Source organism: Rissa tridactyla, chromosome 1, assembly GCF_028500815.1.
Source record: "Rissa tridactyla isolate bRisTri1 chromosome 1, bRisTri1.patW.cur.20221130, whole genome shotgun sequence".
NCBI lineage: Eukaryota > Metazoa > Chordata > Aves > Charadriiformes > Laridae > Rissa > Rissa tridactyla.
In genome coordinates this window covers 26,113,613-26,128,452 of record NC_071466.1, presented here as the reverse complement: position 1 = coordinate 26,128,452, position 14,840 = coordinate 26,113,613, and the positions used below count along the sequence as shown (strand labels likewise).

The window sequence follows — 14,840 nt, the reverse complement described above, 5'->3', positions numbered from 1 at the left end:
CCAAGGTGACAGTGAGGCTACAAAACCTTCTCCCGCTCTCATATTGAGGCCAGAAAGAGGTCCTGCTGCTGCAGGCTGCCCAGCAAACTGCACCCCACCACACGCAGCCATAAGGGGAGCAGGGGAGGGAGCTGGAAGAGGGCAGTGGGCAGCCTGTGCTCGGGTGCACCCGATGGGTTTGGGGCTCCTTCGGTACATTGCTTGTGACTAGACTTGGCTAAAGGCAAAGCCAGATCCCTAACAATGGTGTTTTGATATGCATCGTTAAAGAAGATACAGAGAAAAGCAGTGATCAAGGTTAAGTCAGTGGTCCAGAGCAGTTTCTGAATGCAAGGCATCGATTTGCTTTTCTGGGTTTTGTAATCACAGTGATCTTATTCTCTACATTTAACACGTTCTCTGTGATATCTGGGAATTCAGAGGATCAAACTATTTCACTTTTATAATGAAACAGCTGTTCATTGCAAAGTGACTTGACTTTAAACAGCTTTTTTCCTCACTCTTATGTTAAATAATGGTAGAAAGTTACTGCAGCTGAGCATGTCTTGACTGGAATAAGTGTTATTTCACTGTGTCTAACTGTCAAATGTATGTGTTAGATTATCCAACAGAAGCAAATTTTCCAACTGTATTGGAGAAAGCATGCTCTTAGAATGAAAGACAGGCATTTAAAGTTATCCAAACTCATTTTCACAATAATATGGGAGACAATTCAGTGGTGAAGAACTGTTTGCAAAACAATGGAGACTCAGCCTGCTGATATATTGCATGAAAGAGCAGGGAAAGGGGGGGCCCATGACTCAATGGGCTACTAACGGGATAGAGAATATCACTTGACTTTTCCCAGAGCACCATGTCCTTGTATACCGTGTCTATGCGCTGAACCCTCATGAGCATCGCCATGTTCTTTACCTCTCCCTTGCTTAAGTCTTTATTCATACTCTAATTGCTTCTCAGCTGAGCAGCTCCCCATAGGAATGATTACGCTCAACTCCAACGCCTTCACAAGGTGAAGGGGTCTCCTTTCGTTGCCACCATCCTTGGCAGGTTATTTATCTACAAAGCCAATTAATATGTTCCAAATGGTCTCCAGGGATTCTTCTATCTTCTGTATGTTTCATATCCACATCCCACATGACTCTCTTTAATCTTCCAGCGTGACCTCCTGTCTGCAGTTTTTCATGGCAGATAGTCTACTTAGCACTGGGAATCAGATCTCTTGGATATTAATTCCAGCTTTGCCACTAACTTTCTCTATCGGCTTGATCAACTCAACCTGTGTCATGGCTATTTCTGGCTACAAAGAAAAGTTCAGGTGGGATTTTTAAGGCTTAATAAAGCAAAATCAAGTGGAGGCTCTAGTGGGACAAGTTCAATAAGTTGGTGGACAAAACAGCTTGAGCTGAGCAGCTCAAGCAAGAAACGCTGGCAAGCCAGGATCGCAGCCTTTACTTTGCAAGGAGATATGAGGACTATTGGGATGCATTGTCACACATGACTTGTTTGTGAGGAGTTTGGCTCTCACGCTCAGCTATGCTGAAAGAGCTGCCTTCACCTCCTCAGAGGCAGATGAGCCTTCAAAACCTGACAACTGTGTATCCAAAGAAACAACAGCTACCTTAGAATCATAGAATCACCTAGGTTGGAAGGGACCTTTCAGATCTTGTGCAAAAGTACAGCAATACAGTGCGGAAGACTAAGTTGTGACTGGAAACCATGAAGTGGGATGACTAACTTTGCAAATTTTGCCGTTGTTATTGACGCCATGAACACAAGCTCCAAATTAGCCTGCACAGACGGACAGCTCAAGGACAAGGCTTTTCCCATGCCCAGCGTAAGAGCTCTTTAGCTCGTGGGTTAGGTGCCTCTGGTCTAATGCTGGTTGAGACCAGTCCCAGCTCAGCAGCGTTGGAGCTGAATGAGTCCAGTCCCTTGAGTAGGCTTGCTTGTTTTGGCATGGTCTGAGCCAGGAACTTCTCCTCCTCCTCTGAGAAGGGGAAGGAAGAACCAGAGGATTACAAACCCTTTGGGTCAGCAGCTGTTAGGGATCCTTATTCCTCATGCACCTTGGTTCCTAGGCTAAAAAAGTTCTCCTTCTCCTTGGCCAAGAAACATTCCTGGTGAGCAGCTTTCCAACCCAGCCTGTCAGCCTCCTCCGATCCAAGAGCACTTGACACAGGATGGGTGTACGGCAGAGTAGGAATTGAAAGGGAAAACCTGCTAAAACTCATCATGAGATGCTAACGGAACCATGGATTGAAAAGATGGGCTTAAACTCTGAGATACTAGGGTCACAGCAGCACTTTCAAAGCAGTAGAGAAAAATGTTTGTCTTAACTTCAGTAATTCAAGGAACAAAGAGCCCTGGAGCAAACCAAAGGGCTGGAGGAGACAGAACTATTTGCCCAACAGAAGGAAAGATGTGTTTCCATTGTTTCTGTGTGGTGATTAATAGAATGACAATAGATAAGAACACGAGAAAAATAAGTATACTTCTAGTCAAGTCCTATGGTGACCTATATCACCCTTTCTTGCACTGATCAACTTGAGGGAAAAAAACCCACCATCTCTTCTTGTGGTCTCGGAAGTTTGCAGAAACACTTCAAAGAGCAGCAGAGATAAACTAGCTCAGCAAAAAATTAACTCGCAGAACAAATTCCTTCATAAATGCTTATGCCTGGTGATCCAGGAGAGGCAAGGCTTGCAGCTAGAGCTAATATCTTCTACTAGGCAAACTGGCACAATGACACAGTGAAAGGAAAAAGAAGCCAAGGCTTTTGGGAATACCACCCATCCTTCATATCAGAAAGCAAAGCAGAAAATTTGAGGGGCATTGCAAGAAAACCATCTTGCATAAACTGAAATCAGAACCAAATCTTCATCTCTAAGAATTTACAGAGAAAGATTTTGAAAAATCTGGTTTAGAACACAAAAACCTATTTGACAGCACCTTCTAATGCATCTTTGAAAATCAATGCACTAACAGAAAAAGGTAGTTTGTCCAGGACAAAACAACCCAGTCAGATAAAGCCTTTGTGTTGCATGTTATAAGCCTGCAAATCAGTAACAACTAGCAGGCACAGCAACTGAAATAGGTAAAATCCAGCAAGAGTTCTTCAGCAAACTCCCCACTGAAGAATCAAACCAAATTGCATGGCTGTCCCCAGGGCAGCAGGAACTCTGGGGCACAGGCTGGGATGCCGTGTGTCTGACCTGGCTGTCTGACCCACGTCCCAGCGAGGACCACGCTTGTGCCCGGCCCCGGCGTACCGTTGCTGTTACACAATAAATCTAACACCGGGCAGCTGTGGCATGAGTGACATAAAACCGTCACCATCTCAGTTTGTATTTGCATTCCCATCCCAGGAGTGTTTTACAGTGCATCAAGCACAGGCAGCAAATGGTGTCATCTCCCGTTTTACAAACAGTTGACCTTAAAGACAGTGGGCTGCCGCCTCTGCTGCGCTGTGTCGGTGCTCTCCTCTCCCATGAGCTCCCCGCAGGCCAGCCCCCCTCCCTGGCTCCTGGAGGTGCTTCAGCTACGGCCACACAGTGCCGCACCAGCCTTTACCTCTTAAATGGTCGAAATTAGCTCAGGCACAGGGTTCTGCTGATGGGGGTGGTTTGCTTCTGAAGCCCACAGCTAGCGCTGTCATCGTCCTTGGGAACCACATGGGGCACGTCTGTGCTCTGCCCTGGGCTTGAGCAGGGGGGAGCAGCAGCTCTGGAGCCTTGGCCACAGGCTCCTGCTTGGTCACAGGCTCCTGCTTCAGGCAGCAGCCCCAAAATGCGCACTAGAGATACCCTGAGATACAGAGCATGCAGACATAAAACCTTCTCCTCGACCTTTCATTGCCAAAGGTTGTTGCTGCCAATTGATGTTGCCTGAGAGAGGGAAAAAGTCACCCTCTACCAACTCCAGCTGCCCTGGGCATTGGCAAAATCCCCAGGATGGAGAGAACGATGCTGGCAAACAGGGGGTCTGTTGGCTAGGCTCACGTTTCGCAGATCTCTGGCCCTTGTACTGCATCAGACACCTGGGTGGCATGCCCATGGCAGCCAGGGCTGTGGCATGTCAAAGTCCGAGGGCACAGACTGCAGAGTGCACCTGAGTGCAGCAGATACTCGTGTGAGAAAAGCCCTCACGAACTGTGGGCAATGGAAAAAACTGGGTTGCAGCTGGAAAAATCAGATCTGTATCCGATGCTCACTGAGTTCCAAATGAGAAAAGGCAAGGTAAAGGCATTATTGCCACAACCCAGAGCAGGATGTTCTGCCACCATGTGAGAGGTGCCCATAGGTGAGTTAGTGTTTGTTCACTCCAGCCATTAAAAATAAGACTAAAGTAGCTGCATGTGAGAGTATTCCTACCTGCAGAGAGGAGTATTCCTACCTACATGCAGAAAGCAAAGCAGGGAGAAACACTTGGAAGGTACAATCTAAGAGATTAGACTGAACGGTGGAGCAGAAATCAGGGAACACAGAGTGTATCACCGGTGTTTCGGCTACGTGTTGCATGGGCCCTATCACTTTGCTCTACCGCCCTTTAATTAGCATTGCAAATAACAACAGGCAGGACTATGCTGGCCTTACCTGTGTTAAGCAGATTCTTGTTCAACCCTTGGTTTCATATACATTGGCTACAATAGGTGGGTTGGGTAGTAGTATGCATGGGGAGCAGAGCTAGTCTTAATATTTGTGTTGTAAAACATCTGGAAGCATGTGAAGACAAGACATGGAAATGTAATGTGCTACTATGTAAAAATACCTATAGGAATAATAGGGAGGAAGAGCAATAAAGATAATCAGGAATATATTATTCCAGTCATCAGTTCGTTACCAACACCTTCATGAGGAGAGGCTGAGGGAGCTGGGCATGTTTAGCTTGGAGAAGAGGAGGCTGAGGGGAGACCTCATTGCCCTCTACAACTACCTGAAAGGAGGTTGGAGAGAGGTGGGTGTTGGCCTCTTCTCCCGGGTGAATAATGACAGGACCAGAGGAAATGGTCTGAAGTTGCGGCAGGGGAGGTTTAGGTTAGATATTGGAAAGAATTTCTTTACTGAAGGTGTGGTCAGCCACTGGAACGGCCTGCCCAGGGAGGTGGTTGAGTCACCATCCCTAGAGGTGTTTAAGAAACATCTAGATGTGGCGCTTCAGGGCATGCTCTAGTGGCATTTTTGTGTGTGTATGACTGGACTCAATAATCTCAAAGGTCCTTTCCAGCCACGAAGACTCTATGATTCTATGATGGAGTGTTCAATATATTTCATTACCTACACCCACTCAGTATTGGCATGGTCTACCCTTCACAGGGAACAGGCAGAGACTGACCTGATCCTGATGCTGCAATTTGACTTGCTCCAGCTGGAGGCTGTGCTGCTCCTGCAGGCTCTCCCTCTTGGTGTCGTACTCCTCCTGCAGCTGCTGCTCCAGCGCCTGCAGCTCCTCCTGCTGCTGCCTGCGAAGCCGCTTCCACTCCTCCTCAAAGCGCCTCTCCAGCTCCTCCTTCTCGCTCTGTAGTTTCTTCCATCTCTCTGTGTTGAGGGCTGTGGAGACAAGACCGTACGGTCAGGCTCTGAGCTCCTCGGGAGCAAACAGTGGCGTTGATCTGTTTGTGCAGCACTGAGCGCAGTCGTTCTCGCCGACCCTGGGGCTCCCATGAATCTCAGCCATCAACAAGCTCTCGCTGTCCCTTCTCTCTCTGTCCCCATCTCTCACACACACATACACACAGGCACTTGTCTAAATAGAGGCACTGCCAGACTATGCAAAGGCCAATGCAAAACTGGGATCTGATTAAGTATAATAATAATAACAATAACAATAATAATAATAAAAAAAAATAAAAGCAGGGAACTCCATGGACCTGCAGGGTGACTGGATGTCCGCTCCTGGCCAGCATAGTCTTGGATCCACAAATTGAGGCTTTGGGGCTTTTACTTTGCCTTGGATATAAGAAACAGCATGCGAGACAGTCGTTTGACACAAAGCCTTTCAACTGGGATATGAGATTTTCCTTATTTCCTTCTCTCAAGCCACAGTCTTGGCTAAGTCGCCACTTCCAATGATGTGCCAGGAAGGCAGAGGATGCTTGGGCTCTCAAGGTGCATCCTATGCATATGGTATGCAGGGGGTACGATTGGCCACTTGACTGGGAGAAGGAGATACATCTCATGCATCCTGTTTTCTGGCTGTTAGAAGCTGCTCACACCATAAACCTGTTTTTTTCACCAACTCCATCAAGGACCTCTTGAATCCATGAATGCATGCTCGCTTAAAATATTTTTATATATTGAAACCACTATCTTGTGTGCTTCACGGAGTCAAAGAGTGCAAACGAAAGGCTGGTACTGAAGGCAATCAGAAGTTGTGGAATTTTTACTCTTGTGAACTAACCCAGTGACCATGTCTCCAAATACACAACCATGTCTACAACTAGTTTCAGGAGGTGCAACTCCAACAGTTCTATTCAAGGATATCCAGTTTATTTCCCCATTTGGTTCCTGACCTATATTGTTCCCCAGGTCCCAGGACAGCAGTGTCACGAACACTGTGTCTTGGCCTTTTGCTTTGCTAAAGAACGGTTGCAATCAATCCAGACTGAAGACCTGTTGTAAATTGGACAAGGTCAGCCAGACTACATTTAGACAGCAAGTTTGCTCACTTGCAAAGATCTAACAGGTAAGAAATAACTAAAATCATCATGACCATAACGTTTAGAACAGCACTAGAGAAGAAGAGATGTGATTTTAATGGCACTGCTAGACCTTTGTTCTGATTTAGACCCATAGCGGGTTTAGAAAAATGATCACATTTTGGATGTAACATCTGTATTAGCCACTCATCGATCCTTTGCCTTTCAAAATGCACGTGCCATGCACAGACCGGTATGGCATTGTAAATCAGTGAGCTGGAAGCAGCTGTCTCCTTGGGTAGACAACTTCTCAACATTTCAAAAACGTGTTTATCCTACGACCATATATTTGCTCAGTATCTGGCAAAGCCCCCGATGTTTTCCTGTCTCTTTCTACTATGGTATCAGACTATGCTCATTTGTTTTCAGGATAGCAACAATTTGTCAAAGTTACCTATGGCTGTGACCACAGCTCATGTTAGGTGCATCCGTGCACAGTAATTTGTGCACCCAAGCTAGCCATCCCCTTCCACAGAGCTATTTTTCGCCCTGTTTAGATCTCTGCTTCCACACTCAGCGGACACCAATATCCGGACTTGCTCAGTACATCCAAACAAATATCATTACTGGGGTCCTGTTCTGATCCTGATGTTTTCTGGAGCACTAAGAGGGACTCTGTGTCCCTTTCAAGCTCTCCGCTGCTTACAGAAAGAGAGAAAGTGAGCCTGAACCAGCGAGCTTAGCACGGCAGCAGCGGCACACAGAAAGCTTTCCTACCTGCCTCATACCCAAAATGGAACAGCACAATTTATATGGCCATTAGCTGAAAGGTCTTGTCTCCTGGCAGTTTGGTTTATCCCTCTAAACTCTCTCTCTTGCTTTTTGCTTCTTGATTTTCTTTGGCATGCAAAGCGATCCTGGAGCTGGAGGACAACGGATAACGCTCGCAGCTCTGCGTTCAGTAGAATTCAAATTTACTCGAGCTTTAAATTGGAGCCGTAATGAACACTCTCTCTCTCTAGCCACTCTAATGAGATTACCCAGCACACAGGGAGGGCTGGGCAATGAAATGACATGCTCTAACCAAAAGCAAGTCCATCTGAAACACTTTCTGCAACCTGAAACACAAAACTGTTCACACCTTGCAAATCAAACCCGGATGCAGGTGCAAGATGGAGGGAAGAGGAAAGCAGGGAAAGAGTGTCTGCATGGCACGTTCCCCGCACACCCAAAAATGCTATTGGAAGCAGAAAATGAGGCCATTGCCCAGGAAATGTTCCCTATACTGATAACAAGAAGGGGTGATCCCTATCACAGTCTCCCAGACCGAGACAAACGAGGCCAAGGACTGAAGTGGTGAAGAAAGACTCAATCTCTTCTTAGGCAGGAGACGGACCTTTGGGCCTGGCTCGACTGGGACAGAAGCAGCAGAAGGTGACACCCGTGCAGCCTAACACAAGGTCTGCGGCTCCCTTACCCAGCTGGGGAGCAGGAACCGGAGTGGGAGAGCCTGCCTTGCTGGAGCCAGCCTTTAACCAGCAGAGGCTTCAGAAGGTGGTTCTGGCAAACCAAGCTGAATCGGCTCCAGCAAGGCCCCAACATCACATACCTGAATTTTGCTTTCAGGCGCCTGGATATGGGTACCATAAAAGTGAGCTCCTCTTGTAGGGGGAAACAAAAAATCACTAAGAAAAGTTATATAAAAGTATTATTGACGTGGAACAAGACAAACAGAGCACAACTGCTAACCAGAGTTACACCCTGGTTTTCTTCTCCCTTCTCTGTAGGTATTTCAATTGCTGCTTACAGGCTGGAAATGACTCTGACGTAACATGGCATTTCCCGGGATGACAGCGTGCTGGGTTAAACGAGAGCGGATGCTGTTGCTTCTTTACTCCAAAGCACATGGTGGCTTTTACAGCACGCAACAGACGAGCAAAACCCATTTTGGGCTGGGCTGGGAAGGTGAGGGAAAGGGAGATGTCACTAATGGACTGATCCTCCCCCACAAACCCAGCCTGAGCAGCAGCCCAGCCTCCCCAGCCCTGGCACTTTGCATTCAGGGGGGTAACTCCCATGGGAACCGAGGGGGCTGGCGTCATGCGCCCTCAAACAAGGGACTGTCTGCTTCTGACATGAGAAATGGGCTCTTTGCCATGCAGACTCTGCTCTTCCTCCTGACCCTTGGCCACAGACAAATCACAGCCACTTCACTCAGGTTAAGGGTCCTCTAACTGGGAGGCACATCCACAAAGAGGTGGAACACAAGCTTTGGCTTTCAAACTCTTGTGAAGACAGATAATACAAATTTTAAACTTGACATCTGATCGTCTTCTATTCATCTAGGTTTTTATGAATCTCTTTACCTCCTCTCAACTCACTTCATGTGTCATTTGCCTGACAGCAAAGGAGCAGGTAATTCTGACATTTAATTTCCATTAGTTTGAAAGGAAACAGATGGTGTTCAAAACCTCTTTATTCCAGGAGTCTCTGTTGCAGCTGAGAAGTGCTTATATTTATAATTCATAAAGATGGGTGTCTTGAGTGCAGAACGATTGCTTGTCATGTTTTTCTAGCCTTGGTATTTCTAGCAAAATACATGAGCAAATCTTATTGCATAAAATAACAAGTCCCTCAGCGTTTATAGAGGCCACATTCCTCCTCAGGGCTGGGAAGGGAGAAGCGTTATCCTATTTCACTGCACGCTGGTTTCAGAGGGAGTGCGATACTTCACAGGAGTGCTGGGGGTAAAGGTGGATGGCGTTATCCGAACCTAAATATTTTGCCTGGCTTCACAAGGGTGCAGGTCTCCCTAGGCTGTTTACACATGCTCCATCACTGCTATTGCTTCAGCAGTGGTTTTATTTACCAAAAGAGATTTCCTTAAAAATACATTTCATTTTTCTGAACAGTGGATTGCATCTCCCAGTTTCATTGCTTTTTATAGCAGAATCCTGCAGTTTCTGTTGAAGCTAACAAAGACTGTGTGCTTTCAAAACCAAGCACATTCAGTCCCTAAATCACAATTCTGAATTAGAGCTATTGCCTAAACAACTCAATGCTGAACACACTGCCTGTATCAACCCTGGCTAGTCCAGCCTTGTTGTACTGACTCATCCAGGCATTTGCAGCAGTGAGTCTGACACGGTGAGTTTACACATGAGAAATCAGGAATTTCTGACCACCACCCATGCGGTTTAACCAGACTGGTTATTTTTAAATTAATGAGAGACTACTTATCAAAGTGACCGAGACAAGTCAGAACTACAACCTGGTTGTAGTCAAAATAACCTGCTCTGTAGATTTTCCCTAAACTTCTTCATACAATCACCTATAATTGCTGTTGTCAAATAAATGACGGTTTCATTCTTTATTTGCATAAAGCTTGGCACAATGTGTACAATATTGTTCAACATATGGATTCATCTGATAGCAAGACCAAAATAACCTTCCTATAATGCAGGCAGGCTTCATGGATCCAGCAGCACCCTGAGCCACAGCTTGCACTGCTTTCGAGACAGCAGAGAACTGCACTGACGAGAGCCACTCTCATGCACCTGCCATTTGCCGTTTCACCTTGCCCATGGATTTAAAACACTGGCAGTTTCACAAAACTTAATTTTATAATTTTCTTCCAAAGGAAAACAGACTGTCCAGCAATTTTTGACTTACACTAAAAAACATACACCTTCATCTTCCATATGTATGGACACATACCAGGATTTGTACTACTGATGAATTTTTTCACATCCTGCTGGAGTGCAATACCTGCCCATGTTCATCTTTTTGTCCATCCCTACTGGGAATCCTTCTGCCCGGGCACGTTGTATCTTGGGGTTGTACAGAGAGGATTACCTCCAACAAGCAGGACAGGTCACCAGCCACCCCTGTTCAGCATCTCGGTGTCTCCCAGAGTGATGGCTAGCTCAGGAAGAGGTGGCCTGTGATGGCTCCTCTCCAGTACACATGCCCACAGGACCACTGAGGAAAGGACTATTTCACACCATCTTTCCCCTCTCCGAGAAAGAAAGCACATACATATCCATGGCTAATCTCCCTTCTGAAGCAGTCACAGCTCAGCTGAGACCTCAGACTGCTCTTCCAGAGTATTTGGGTGTTCCTACCAAAACTGTCTCCACGTACTCCACCAGGACTCGGTTTTGTGCAGAGGAGGTATCTATTGCTGCATGCACAGGAGCAGTGGCAAGGGCAGGCAGTGCAGTGATCTCCTGCACATGCTGCTCTGTGACCCCCACATGGGCACTCAGTTACCTCCCTGGCAAAGTTCTGCCACAAAACCACCAGTGATTTCTATTCACTTCAGCTGTACAAACATGGGGTAAATGAAGCAGAGCTCTTTATCTCCAGCACTGTACCTCTCTTTCCTTCCCATGTCACCGCCACTTGCAAAAGCACTCATGAAAATGAGCAAACCCAACTTCTCTCTCAGATTAGAAGTGGGTATTCAATGGAGAGCTTTGGGTGTGCCCTGGCTAAAGAATGCACTGGTGGCAACAACTTCTCTGTGAGAGTTGTGGAGATGCAGAGGATGGATGAAGGCAGGCATCAGGGAATAATTAGAAATGCTGCTTTCCTATTGCTGCAGTATGCTTTGGCCACAGGGACATTAAAGCTCGCTGTGAAATGATGATCAGACAAAAGAATTTAAGAGGAGCACAGCAGGGAGCACAAGCTGTTGGGCATGAAAAAAGGGCTGGGATCAGCTTCTCTGCACTGGGTTGTCATAGCCAAGGTGAAGAAGCATCACAGGGAGGATCTGCAGCTCTGCCCAGCTCACAGGGTCTGAGCCCCATTTTGCAAACCGTCCTGCCAGATGGCATAATCTGGGCTTACTGTGCGACCCAGCACCTGGGCTCCCACTTGCAGGGAAAGCTGAGAGGTCCCCCCTGTTCACAGCTCCAGTCACCAGTGGTTCCAACACCTTTTGGTACTCAGGGTGTCCCCTGCCCTGATGGTCCTCCCTCCAGGGGCCCTTCCTCTTCTCCATTTGCCCTGCGGTAGATGAACCCAATGTCACACCCATTCTGGGGAGATTTAAGCCCAAAAGAACTCAGCCTGTTGACTGAAGCCAGCGCAAAAGCCCATCTTCTCTCTCAAGAATTGAAATGCCTTTATGCCCTCCCTGTCTCTCCTGTCTAGATCAGAAACCAGGCAGGAAAAATGATGCACGCAGATACAGGGGGAATACACAGACAAAAGCACAAACATGCTCCTTTTGCCGCCTTTCAACCAGGAAGAGACCTGTCACTAACAAGAAAGTTCTGAGCTTGGTGTCCTTCAGTTTGTAGCTGAACTGCAAAACATGCAAACGTACATATAAGCGATACATTCCCAGGCACCGTGCACCACAACAGACCCAAGTTCCCACTTCTCATCACGCTGTGCTTTCTCCTTGGCAGTGGTGGTACATAGTTTGAGAACGGAAGCTATGAGTTTGTGAAGAACCATTTGTCTGGTAAAGATGATGCACAACCAGCTCCAGTGTGTGTTGTGATGGACCCACCTCCACAACAAAGGGGTAAAACCATGGTTCCCTGCAAAGCCCCAAACCCCCTTGCCACTGGGCTTCAGAAGACACTTCACCGTATGTATGCAGGTTCCCCAGGACCAGGTCACAGGGAATTACAGCTTTTGTGTAAAGTGAGAAAAATGACTTTGCTTGTACTACTTACCGACTTCATCCCTGATCTTTGCAAGCTCGACTCCTGACTCCTTTATTTTCACAAGGGCATTTTCATTCTAAGGAAAAAGAGAGAGAAATATGTATAGTCCCCAGGTGTATCCCAGATAAGCACTTTCACATGTTCATTGAGTAAAACAGATTAGATTGATTCCTCAGATATTTTTTTTCCACTTTTTTTTTGGCGAGTGGCATGGATTATAATGAACTCATTCAGTTTTTAAATCAAGCTTAGGAGCCACAACTCACTGGCTACAAATACCTTGTATCTCTATGAATGCATATACACACACTCAGGTGCACAGGGCAGCACAGAATACTCTATTTACTCCTATGTATCTAAAAAGACATTTCTATTTTTCTATCATTTTGTGTTCGATCTGTGCACCATTTATGGCTGGACTGCATACGTACAAGATGGTTTTACTAATTCTGGTAAAACACTTTTATCTACTCATGCCTGCATTTAACCACCTCCAGACGTAGTGATAAGCTCACACCGCCAAATTTGAAGAGCAGATTACTGTACTTACACCGTTCTAGGCATGGTGGGCATACCCATACAGACACCACTAACAGCCTCATGTTCATGCCTATTTCCACATTTATTTCTGATATTTTAGTTTCTGTAAAGGACAAGAGCTCCTTTCCTTGACCTACCTCAAAATAAATCTGAATACTTAAGGAATCAAAGCAGATGGGCTGGCCAAAGGAAAATTAAAACATATTTATGTTAACAATGCTAAGGTGTTATTGCTAAAACGCAAGGACTTTGTCAGCATCTCACGAGTGCTGTGCAAACTGACAAAGAAAAACCTCAGGAAATTCTCCTGGAGTTTGGTTTAGTACAATAAATCCCAGCATAACGGTTCAAACATAAGGGCACTTCAAATTGGAATGTATCCTGAATCACATTAGGAAGAAGACAAAGGAACATATCCTGCTGGGAAGATCACCAATGATTAGGAAAACTAGATCAGGCTATTATAAATATGTCCTAGGTTACAAAAGGCCAAGAATATTTCAAGGACACTACAAAAAAAAGCATATTCAAGAGAAAAGGCAATGTAGTAGTAAATGGAATTAGAAAGAGTCCTAGAAAGTAAATCTTTTGGTAATAATCAAGCAAGGCTAATAAAAATCTAGGGCACAGAAAGGATTAGTTCAGCAGCAGGATACAGAGCAGGTAGGAGAGCATATTAACTCTGTTTTACCAAAATGAAAGTGGAAAAAAAGAAAGATTTCAGAGCTTAATGTTTCTGCTTATTTTTCCTGCATCTAGTTTTTAACTCTGTAAAGGGAAATAACACAACAGCTTTATTTTTTGTAATAGCAGGAAATCGGAATCTGGAATTTAAATTAATCCTTTACACACAGCCCTTTTGGGATGATTTCTACCAGATCCAAGGGACACACTTTGAGGAAGGTTTTGCTGTAAATAGAGCAATTAACTGAGCTGGTTTGAGAGCCCTGGGTGCCTGAGGAGAATCAGGCGATGTGGGCATCTTTCTTATTCAGTTATGGGCAGAAGCCAGGCACGCAAGGCTAGGCTCCTCCGAGCAGCCAGCTCCATACATTGCTGAGTAATGCCCAGGGCATTCTGTGCCAGGACTGCAGAGCCTCCCGTCCTGACCGACTGCATTAGGCTCAGAATGAAACAGAGTGGGTTGTTTGGGCTTTTTTTTTTCTTCTAATTAATATAAAATCTATGAAAAAATAAAAATGTCTGGATAAATATAGGCTGGTATGTTGAAAAAACATAGGCCTTCACACAGATTCCCAGACCAGCAGTTTTACAGATATAAGGTTTCCCCTTTTGGAGAACATCGCTGCATCTGCTCATACTGCTTGTTTAACTCACTAGAGTCATTTGAAGAAGCGTTCTTGACAGATTGCCAGGACTGGTGCCCTTGAAGGCGTGTGCACAGGGATATACTGGATGCGGGGCTTGCAGATTGGAAGCACCCACTCAGATTACCAGCTCCCACTATTTGAAAGAAAAGCCATTTAAAGCAAGGGGCTCTGTATAAACCATTGCCAGCACCTACAGATAAACAGAACTCAGTGGAATTGTTACTATTCTACTTACGTGAAGAAAATGAAAAGCAAGTAAAAAAAAAATCACACCCTAGGGGAAAAAGAAGTTGTTAAAATTTTGATCCCCCAGAAGAAATATTACAGACTCCTTTTTTTTACCTTATGTTGTCTCTTAGATAGAATCACAGAATCATAGAATTGTTAGGGTTGGAAGGGACCTTAAAGATCATCCAGTTCTAACCCTCCTGCAATGGGCAGGTACATCTCCCACTAGATCAGGTTGCTCAGAGCCCCATCCAGCCTGGCCTTAAAAACTTCCAGGGATGGGGCATCCACAACTCCTCTGGGCAACCTGTTCCAGTGCCTCACCACCCCCATGGTGAACAACTTCTTCCTAACGTCCAGTCTGAATCGACCCATCTCTAGCTTTAATCCATTCCCTCTAGTCCTGCCATTACCCGACATCCT

At 45.8% G+C, this 14,840-nt stretch overlaps 1 protein-coding gene across 3 annotated transcripts in view; it reads right to left on the bottom strand.

Moving 5' to 3' along the window:
- MTUS2 (microtubule associated scaffold protein 2) overlaps nt 1–14,840 on the bottom strand; it is a 351,967-nt gene that overhangs the window by 19,322 nt on the left and 317,805 nt on the right. For all 3 annotated transcript variants that reach the window (XM_054220594.1, XM_054220605.1, XM_054220613.1), the window contains 2 exons: nt 12,328–12,394; nt 5,332–5,546 (listed from right to left, as the gene is read on the bottom strand). In XM_054220594.1, the coding sequence (XP_054076569.1) occupies nt 5,332–5,546; nt 12,328–12,394 (282 nt within the window). The remainder of the gene's footprint in view (nt 1–5,331; nt 5,547–12,327; nt 12,395–14,840) is intronic.